Below are 10,402 nucleotides of genomic sequence, written 5' to 3' on the forward strand. Positions count from 1 at the left end.
ATGTTTGCATGCAACTATGCCGAAATTTGACACACTTACCCTATCTAGTATTTAAACGAAGGATTTCCACTTCCTTTAATCAGAATCATTTTTACAATACAATGTGTTGAAAAATAGGGTAAATTTGGTACTTTTTTACAAAAACTTTTGCCAAAAATCCAAATCTTGTTTTTTTTTCAAAAATCCTTAGTTCATCCACTGGTCCAACTAATCCTCTAAGAGAGTATATTCGATTTCTTGTTTTCAGATGAACCTACTGGGAGAAATCCTGCTTACCGCAAGAACTGTTTTTCGAGGAATGGTTCCGAAAATCAGCTACCAACGGTTGAATTTTCAAAATTGTTCTAATTTTTTTTTAAATTTTGTTCTAAAGTTACTCTTTCATATTCCAAAAGTTGGAATTTCTAAAATATTTTCGACACAAATTATTATTATCAGAAAAAAGGCCTATTTTTTGACCAGAGAGACCCATGTTACCCCTTAAGAAGGAAATCACCTTCACAAAAAGAAGAATGATTACAATTTTGTCTAAAATATAATTTATGACAAAAATTGCTACAAGAAGAGACCATAACTGAACAAAAGATATGTTTTTCAAATTTGCTGGTTCAAATATTACATACGTTGATAGACAATTTAGTTTGCTCAACCCTTTAAGGACGAGAAGGTTAAAAATTACTGGTCAGAAAAAATCATTTTTTCTAACTTTTTAGAGCAAAATATAACTTTAGAATGCCGTAGGAAAAGTTTCATTTCTGGGTCACCGGTTACCCAATCGTCCTTAAGGGACACATTGGAAGCAATTTTCGTCAAAAATTGCATTTTTGACAGAATTTTGAAATTGCTATCTACAGTACTGCAGGCAATTTCCTTCAAAAATGCAGGTTTTGGCAAAAAAAATCCTCCCAATGTATAGAGATCTTAAGATGAATCACGAAGTGTATTATCCCGGCGGAGCCCCTACAAATTTCTATGTAAGACTATCTCATTCTTTCGCATACCAAATTCGATTGAGCTAAATTGAATTTGGTGTGATGTTTAAAAGAAGAGTGCGAGAGAATGAGATAGACATAGCCAAAGCATGTGAGAAAGAAAGGGATTCGAATTTCGACTTCATGAAATTTTCTTGATCTAAAAGGTGTGCCGGAGCCATGTTTTTTTTTACAAAACGAAGATCTAATGGCTCGGGCATACCTTTACCTTTTTAGCATAATAATTTGCATATAGATGTTTCATTTGTTCGCACTCAAAATTCGATTGAACTAAATTTAATTTGGTGTGAAGTTCAAAAGGAGAAGAAGAGTCCGAAAGACTGGGATAGATATATATAAAATGATTGAGAAAGAAAGGGATGTGAATTACGATTACATAAAATTGTTGCAATCTTTTAAACAAGGTAAAAAATGTAATTCCCTCTGGAAATAGTCTATTTTTATGGAATTGAGCATTTTTTACTTTAAAGAAATTCATTTTCTATATCCTCATTTTCCCGCAATTTCAGACAATTCAACCAGGTAACACTAAATTTACTTCGGCTTTTAAATTAGCTCAGGTCTGATCTAAAAGGTGTGTCAGAACCGTCGAGGACTTTAATCCAAGATAAAAATTCAATTTTTATTCAAACGCAATTTATTTAATTTTCAATTGCAATAATAATTTAATTCGGTATGAAAATGATTGAAATAGTCTTTTGGAAAACTAAAGAGAGATTTTATTGTCTTTTATTAAAACATGCTACAAGTCTTTTATCTCGGAAGTTGAATTTGCAAATTTTATAAAAGTTATCGTTGCAATCCCATTATCAGTCAAACCTTTTGCGGGTATTAGGACGTAATTCAGCTTTTTTCTTTGACATAGTTCTAGAAAAAGTTCTGTAGGGCCATTGTGAGTATCTTTGGAGAATATTCTGCAGCGAGTGGCTCTGTTGTCTTCCTCGAGAGAAGCATTGCTCAATATTCTCTGGAAGAGGTCTTCGAGGCTTTTAGAGCAATTTTCGGAATAGGATTCATTTACTGAGGAGATAGTTCCTGAGACAATCTCAAAATTATTAGGACTGGATAATTTCTGGAGATTGAGGGTGAAGCCATTGGAGGTGTGGGAAGAATCATCACGCTTGTGTGAGTTTTGAGAGGACTCTGGGGAATGAAGGAGGACTTGCCACTCAATTTGTGCATTCCTGGGGAGGCAAGGGACCACCACGTAGTCGACAATTGCGTGCGAAGAGAGCGTCTGCCATTGCTCCATGGCCCTGGGGATGAGATTTGAGTGGCTGAGGTAGCAAATTGCATATGAAACGTCTCGGAGGCTGCGATGACAATCCAAGGCACGAATAACGCAATCTGCATTCCTTAGCGATAATTTGCATTCGGTTGGGAAATTCCCATCTGGCGGGAGGGTCATTGATCCGGGAATCAATCCAATCTGCCCAGAAATTGTGGCTATGTCTCCGCAGAGTTTTCCCTGACTGTAGGGTCCGATATTTGAAGGGGCCCAGTGGGAGATTCCTTGCACGTGAATACAATCCCTGGGGATGCTTGGATCTGCAGTAACGGCCACCAGAACATCCAGGATGATCCAGAGACCTTCCGGGAGATTGGTTTCTACGCAAGCTCGACTCGGAGGATTCGGGAAATTGAAATTGGCTGAGTAGATTTTATTAATTTCCGCAAAATCTTTCATGTCCTTCAAGAAAATATTGACAGCGATGATGTCTCTCAGAGTGAAGTTCCCCAGATCCTCAGACATCTTCCTCAAGGCCTCCATTGCATCCTCTGCTCCGTCTTTGCTGCAGGATCCTCTTCCGTGGATTTGTGGCAGCCACATCCATCCGACGGAATTTCTGGAAGAACTTCTCGCTTTTAAAGGATACTCAAATTCTTCCTGCGTCCTCTGAATGACTTCCGAGGTAGCCAAATCCTCATAGTCGTATGATTTGTAGGACAAATTCTTGGGTATCAAGTCTTTCATCTCTTCTGGGCTCTTACTCTCCAAAGCCAGCTTCTCGAAGACAATGTATCCCACATCGCCAGATGTCGTTACAATTCTCTTGTCAGCAACAACAATCCGGTACTTGAACAGTGGACAATCCAGCGTGAATGTCTCATACTCTCCGCCCTCTCCGCAAACATTCACTCCAAAGGATTCCTTCAACTTCATCATATGCCCCTGAATCTCCCTGATTGACTTACCCAGGTGCTTCTCAGGATCCAGCCCCAGAGCTGCTACTTTTATCACAATCGCCTCCATCCCACTGTCAATCATTTCCTGCAACAGTTCCGTCTGATTCCTCCTCCAGAGGTAGGAGAGTGACGTCAACTGCAGCCTCCCACAAACATTTTCCACCCTGCATCTCTGGTAATCCGACAGAATAGCCCCCGATGCCACAGCATCCACCTTCTCAACAACCTTCACTTCCTCCAACAAAGAATAGAGATCCTCAACTTCATCAGACTGGTCAGGAGTATACACTGACCCATCCTGGACACAAACTCCCTTCGTCTTTCGCCGATACAGCGGCAGGTCCAGGGCTGTGGCTATCAATTCAATCCCAACATGTCCCACTGTCTGGTACATGTAACTATCCATTTCTTCCCGTTCATCGTCCGGATACAAATTGGCCAGAGCCACCAATTCGTGTCCCTGAGCTTTGCACTGCATCAAGTTAAAAATACTATCCTTCCCGCCACTGATCAATCCCACAACTCTCATAGTGACTTCTCTATTAATTTCCTAACAAATTGCAAAGTAAAAGCGGGAAAATCTTTTTTCTGCGCAACACGTGAATCCAGGAAAACACCGTCAGTAAAATCAAAACAAATTGGTATACCATCTGCTGGGTATTCGTTGAAGTTCATCAAGTTCATTCAATTTCAAAGCAAGTTCTTGTAACTGCTTTGTATTCTCTGCTCCAGGAAGTCCAGGAATCCCGGAAAACTTTCGATTCCATTTAATGAATTTTAAATTGATTGAAATTAAGGGAAGAATTTCTGCCTTCGCACATATTCTGGCTTCGAACACTTCATATTTTCCCATATTCCTTTAATTAATCTATCCTAATACGGGCTTCAGACCTGAGACTTAGCCATATGGCTTAACTGGTCTAATTTCTTATCAATTACGATTATTTGGAAAAATTTAACATAAGATTGCATTATTAAAGATAAGTGACCTATTAGGTTCTCAAAAAGCAGTGAAATTACTCGCTATTCAGGATTTTGAGACCTTCGGGAACTGGGCTAAACCTCTAGTCTGATGACCGCTTAACGGCGTTATCACACTTGCACATTAAAATTTTAATGTGATTCACATTAATTGTCGCTTGTGAGCGTCCAAATATGTTATTTGTGTCTTTGAGTCATTTAATATTTGGGGTTTTTCTATTTATTGATAAAGAAGTGGACTTGGCCTGCAAAAATAAGTTTAAATTTACCTAAAACATAAATATTTTTCACATTAAAAAATTAAAGAGAAAATCACATTAATTTTTCGCATTAATGCTACAAATCAATTTATATCAAATTTTGTGGGCCAAGTTTACCTTTTTATCAACAAATAGATCAAATTTTGAATATAAAATGATTCAAACACACAAATTACACATTTGGACTCTCACCAGCGACAATTAATGTGAATCATATTAAAATTTTAATGTGCAAGTGTGATAACACAGTAAAAGGTGTGCCTGAGCCATTAGATCTTAGTTTTGTAAAAAAAAAACAGGTACTTATGGCTTCGGCACACCTTTTAGATCAGAAAAATTTCAGGAAATCAAAATACACATCTTTTCTTTCTCATATATTTTGCATATGTCTATCTCATTCTTTCGCACTCCAAATTCTATTGAGCTAAATTAAATTTGTTGGGATGTTTAAAAGTATGCGAAAGAATGACATAGACATATGCAAAACGTGTAAGAAAGGGATTCGAATTTCCACTTCATGAAATTTTCCTGATCTAAAAGGTGTGGCGGAGCCATTACTGACCACATTAAATTTTTCTCAGCCTCCGGCCACGCCTTTTACATTAGGAAAATTTCATGAAATAAAAATTGACATGCCTTTCTCAAACTAAATTAAATTTGTTGTGATGTTCACAAAAAGAAGAAGAGTTCAAAGGAGTGCGAGTGGGATAGTCATATGAAAAACCTTTAAAAAAGAAATAGAAGTGAATTTCGACTTCAAGAAATTTTATAGATCTAAAAGCTGTGCCGTTTCCTTTATGGCTTCGGCACACCTTTTGAATCAGGAAAATTTCATAATATCAAAATTTACATCCCTTCCCTTTCTTCCATAAAAGCTTTGCATATGTTTATCCTACTCCTATGCACTCTTCTTTTGAACATAACACCAAATTAAATTTAGTTCAGTCCAATTTGGAGTCCGAAAGAGTGGAACAGACTTATGCAAATCTTTTTTTTGAGAAGGAAATGGAAGCGAATTTTGATTTCATGAAATTTGACCGATCTTTAAGGTGTGCCGGAATCATAAAACAATTTTATTTTTTGTGATATAATTTAATTTTCTACTGACCGATTTAAATTCTTGCTATTCATATTTTATTTTATAGGTCAATTTAAAGTTTTCGTTCAGAAAATTCAATTTTTTACTAAACGATTTTTGTTTTTTTTTTTTTACTTGTAGTGTTCAGCAAATTAATATTGACTAGCCATTATTGACTAAATTCAATTTTTAACGGGTCCCGCACACCTTTTAGATAAAGAAAATTTCATAAAGTAAAAATTCACTTCTCTTTCTTCCTCAAAAGGTCTATACCACTTTTTCGCTCTCAAAATTGAATTGAACTAAATTAAATTTGCTGTGATGTTTAAAAGAAGAAGAAGAGTGTGAAAGAGTAGAATAGACTCATGCAAACAATTTGAAAAGGAAAAGATGAATTGCGATTTTATGAAATTTTCTTGGCCTAAAAGGTGTGCTAGCGCCATAATGGCTCCGGCACATCTTTTAGATCAAGAAAAATTCATGAAGTCGAATTTCGGATCCATTTCTTTCTCACATGTTTTGCATATGTCTATCTCATTCTCTCGCACTCTTCTTCTTCTCTTAAACATCACTCCAAATTCAATTTAGCTCAATCGAATTTGTTATGCGAAAGAATGAGATAGTCATATGCAAAATATGTGAGAAAGAAAGGGTTTCGAATTTCGACTTCATGAAATTTTCCTAATCTAAAAGGTGTGCCGGAACCATAACTGAATAATTTTAATTTTACCTTATCAGTTTTAATTTTTTACTGATACAGTTTTAATTTTCTACTAACCAATTTTGTTTTTTTACTGGTCAAATTTAATTTTTTTTATATTCTAATATCTTTCTGAATCAAATTTGATTTTAAACTCATCAAATTTATTCTTTTTTGAACAGGATTAAGTTTTACTGGTCGAATTTAATATTATGTTAATCGATTTTGATTTTTGCTGGTCAAAATTAACATTTGCTTATCGATTTTTTTTACTGATCGAAAATAATTTTTTTACGAACCGATTTGAATTATTTACTGATCTAAATTAATTTTTGCTGGTCAAATTTGATTTTTTACTGACCAAATTTTTTAACTACTCATTTCTTTCTTGCCATTTCGATTTAATTAATGGAGATTTTGTGTAGCCAAAAAGTGTGAAAGGTGCTCTTGAAATCCGGAAGTTTTCACAACTTTTCGGAACCTTGAGAATTTGTGGTTTCACCACGAGAGGAGCTATCGTATCAATTTTAATAAAAAAAAACAAATTCTAAGATGAAAAATCAAATCATAATTTATTGAATGTAAAAAAATCAAATGAAAAACATTAGACTCACTCGAAGAAAGTGCGCTTTTTGTTTTTATACGGATAGGGCGTTAAGTGATCAGGCTCCTTGAATTCGGTTCTGAAATGCAAAAGATTATTTTAAAAAAAGTTCTTTTGGCAGGATTTTTGCAGGGATTCTTACTTGGGCTTCTTCATTGGCGTATTTTCCTTATCTTCCTCTTCTTCCTGATCAATGATTTCATTTGTGCTGCTGGACACTTCCTCCTTCACTTCGGGCACCTTGTTGACACAGGTGTCTGGGCAGCGACACTTTTCCGTGCACACTTGATCTCCTTTGCGACATCCGCAGTTTTTCTTGGAGCAATCTGTTTTGCAGTGGCAAGTCCCTGAATTGTCCGACTTTCTCTTTCTCTTGTTGGACCCCTCGGAACTGGCATCTGAGATCTTCTTGGTTTTCTTCACGAACGGGGTTAGCCTCCATTCGACATCGCTGGAATCTTCCTCCTCCTCGTCCTCTGTATCGGTTTCTGTCAGAATGTCCGCTGTGATGTTCAGTTGTGCAGGAGGATTCACTGACTTCTTGCGCTTCGGCTGCTTCAGCTTCTCAATTTCGGCTTGGAGCTTCTCTTCATTCTTCTTCAGGGCCTCATTCTCCTCACGGAGCTCATCGAGTTTATCCAGGAGGACAGAATCGATTTCTTTGACTCCTTGAGAATTCAATTCGCCATCCCGGAGATTTCGTAGAACTATCGTGATTTTCTCCTGGTAATTTTTATCTGCTTCCGTGAGAGCCAGAGAATGCTGACGATCCTTTTCTTTCTGCTGAGTCTCCAGCTTTTCAATTTTCTCTTTGAGCTCTTCCAGCTCCGTCCTGTACGTCTCACAGACGGTATCCTTTTGAGCATTCTCCCGGCGAACTTCAGCCAGGACCCCGAAGATATGCTTAATGCCCATTCGTGCATCCTGGAGACTTACAATCCCATCGGAAATTGTCTTTGCCTTGGATGTCACATTGAAGTTCATTGTTTTCTGCTGAAGGTCAGTTATTTGGGCATTTCTCATCTCTAGATCCTCCTCCAGTTCAGCCACTTCATCGAGATTGGGCATGGGAAGAGCTCTGGTCTCATTGAGACGCATTGTCACCATCCCACGATCCTCCATGAGATGATCCAGTGAGACTTTTGCATCAATTGTGGACATCATTACTTCAATCTCATGATCAAGCCATGTGGTGAGTTGTTCCCCGCCCAGCTTGCTCATGTTGCCCTTTCTCATCGACTGAACAGCCTTCTGGCGATCGAGAGTCTCCTCGAGGCGTTTTGCCTTCGCCACAGCCTCCTCGAACTTCCTCTTGAGCACATTGCTCTGTTTGTTGTGCATATCAGCCATCCTCTTCATCTCATTCGCCCTCTTCCTGTCTTTTTCTTTGAGCTGACACATCTCCTTCTCCCTGGCCAGCTTCCAGTTCCGGAAGTTCTCATTCTCAGCCCTCATAGCACGAATCAGCTTCACTTTTGTCTGACGCATCTGTTGGATCTCCATGGTGAGCGTTACGACCTTCTGCGAATCCCTCTCGCGCACCTTCAGCAACTTCGACTGCTGCGTTATCTTCTTCTTCATGTCCGCAATCTCCATTTCCAGATGCTGCAAACGCTTCCTGCGCTCCTCAGCCAACTTGGCCGTCGCTGTGGTCTTCTTCCCATTGAGTTTCTCCTGCAATTCCTCTCGTTCTCGCTCCAGCTGCGTGATCAGTGATTCATAGTCCCGGATCTTCTCATCAATTTCCTCCCTCATGAGATTCTCCACGCATCTCTTGTGCAGCTCCTCCTTCTGCGCCAGCTGCAGATTGAGATCACGTAGTTCATTGTTGAAGGTCATCTGCTTGGACGTACAGGCTTCCAGTTTCAATTGCATCTCTGCTGTATCCATAGATTCCTTCCCTCCAAGATCCTGACAGAAGCTCTTGCTGGACTCATTCATCTTTTCCACCTCGTCCTTGTGCTGCAGCATCAGCTGACTGATTTTGTCCACGGTGTTTCTGATCCTCCCAAAGGCTTCAATCTGATCTTCGAGCTTTTTCTCATCCTCCAGCTCTTGATCCAGGTAAGTTGTTCCATAGCCATCTGTCTCCTTCTTGAGCTCCTCCACCAACTTCTGCAGCTCCTCATTGATATTCTCCGCCATGACGCACTTCATCTGGAAGTCTGCGAGATCATTGAGAGTCGCCTGGAAGTCCCTCTGCATCCGGATGTTTCTCTCATTGGCCGCTATCAGCTCCCGTCGCAGCTGTCCATCATCGACTCCCTTGACAGCAGCCACTTCTCCCTGAGGTGCATTATTGGCCAGGATTTGGAGCCTGAGCTGCTGGATGATCTTCTTAAGTTCCATAATTTCAGCCACATTGGGATCTCTGTTGACAATGGGCTTATTTTTGATATTCTTAGCCCTATTGGCATACCTCAAAGTACTGATGGTCTCCTCGACATTGTAATCCGCCGGACTGACGCAGGCAATCATCAAAGTTACAGAATTCCCTCCCAGAGATCCCTGCAGCAGGCGTGTCAGCTTGGAATCTCGGTAGGAAACAAAGTTTCCCTGATTATTCCCACTTCCCAGCGCTGAAATCACATTTCCCAAACACAACAGACCCTGATTGATCTTCACGCCCTCCCGGAATCGTTCACCTGTCGCTTTGGTTTTGCTGGCCCTCTCGGAGCCAGCCAGGTCAACCAACTGGAACTTTGCACTTACTGTCTCCTTGCTGCTAGTGATCTCAATTTTGACGGAGAAAATCGCATGGGATCTACTTGATTGGGAATTCATAGCTGTGGCTCCAACTGCCCGTCCAGCTGAGCCCCGAATAAGACAATCTGTAGTCTCCAAAGCACTCGCCACAGTCACTTCTGTCACTCCCGGAATCACAATATTATTGTTACTCTCGCGAATATCAAGGGTATTGCCCTCCCGCGGCTTGTCTGCAAGCAAATCATAGAGATCTTCCTGATACAGCTCCAGAAATGTACAAGAGACGGAAAAGGTAAAATTTTCCCTCTTCATCTCGTCAATTTGCTGAAAAATATCCGTCATGGCTCGAGGAATAATACCAGCACTACTATCCTCCTTGCCACTGTACGTGGTGCCCATGGTGTATGTCTTCCCAGAGCTTGTCTGGCCATACGCTAAGATCGTGACATTGTATCCTTCAAAGGGAAATTCTGTTAAATTCTGGACATTTTTCCAGGGAATCTTTTGCATTACCTTCAAAGAGTTTCTCTATCATTCCCCTCACTGCGTCATTGTAGACCACTGTTTGATCATCTTCAGGCATGAAAACCTGATTAAAGGTGTAGGAACGATCTCCAGGGATGGAAATCTGGGGCACATGAGGCTCCTTCACAATGACCTGCTGGCAACCTTTAGAAATCTCATTTTCCACCAAAGGTCTCACCCTCACTGCAACCTTAACACAATCTGCAGAAGCCTCGGACATTATTTTTACACTTTTCACTATTTCTAACTACTGTATTTAAAGGAATTTTCCAAATTTTTCAAGACTTCTTTTCACAATGTTGCGGCTTGTCGGCGTCTTTACTTTTAAATTTAAAACAATCCGTTACTACCAATTTACAGAGAGAGAGT

The 10,402-nt window shown here is 39.6% G+C and overlaps 2 protein-coding genes across 2 annotated transcripts; both read right to left on the minus strand.

Moving 5' to 3' along the window:
- Positions 1-1,611: 1,611 nt before the first annotated feature.
- Positions 1,612-3,822, minus strand: LOC129810065 (uncharacterized). The gene has a single exon (XM_055860312.1). It carries the CDS (start codon positions 3,706-3,708, stop codon positions 1,735-1,737), a length of 1,974 nt encoding a protein of 657 aa, XP_055716287.1. The 5' UTR covers positions 3,709-3,822; the 3' UTR covers positions 1,612-1,734.
- A 2,924-nt stretch (positions 3,823-6,746) lies between these two features.
- Positions 6,747-10,402, minus strand: LOC129810060 (chromosome-associated kinesin KIF4). The gene is made up of 3 exons (XM_055860298.1): positions 10,022-10,402; positions 6,945-9,963; positions 6,747-6,881 (listed from the first exon to the last, which is right to left on the minus strand). The coding sequence occupies exons 1-3, from the start codon at positions 10,251-10,253 to the stop codon at positions 6,809-6,811; spliced, it is 3,324 nt and encodes a 1,107-aa protein (XP_055716273.1). The 5' UTR covers positions 10,254-10,402; the 3' UTR covers positions 6,747-6,808.

Source organism: Phlebotomus papatasi, chromosome 1 (genome assembly GCF_024763615.1).
Source record: "Phlebotomus papatasi isolate M1 chromosome 1, Ppap_2.1, whole genome shotgun sequence".
NCBI lineage: Eukaryota > Metazoa > Arthropoda > Insecta > Diptera > Psychodidae > Phlebotomus > Phlebotomus papatasi.

Coding starts and splice junctions, on each gene's coding strand:
- LOC129810065 (XM_055860312.1), bottom strand. CDS start 3,708: ATGAGAGTTGTGGGATTGATCAGTGGCGGGAAGGATAGTATTTTTAAC.
- LOC129810060 (XM_055860298.1), bottom strand. CDS start 10,253: ATGTCCGAGGCTTCTGCAGATTGTGTTAAGGTTGCAGTGAGGGTGAGA. Junction 9,964..10,021: donor GATAGAGAAACTCTTTGAAG/GTAATGCAAAAG, acceptor TTCCCTTTGAAG/GATACAATGTCACGATCTTA. Junction 6,882..6,944: donor ACGCCAATGAAGAAGCCCAA/GTAAGAATCCCT, acceptor TTTGCATTTCAG/AACCGAATTCAAGGAGCCTG.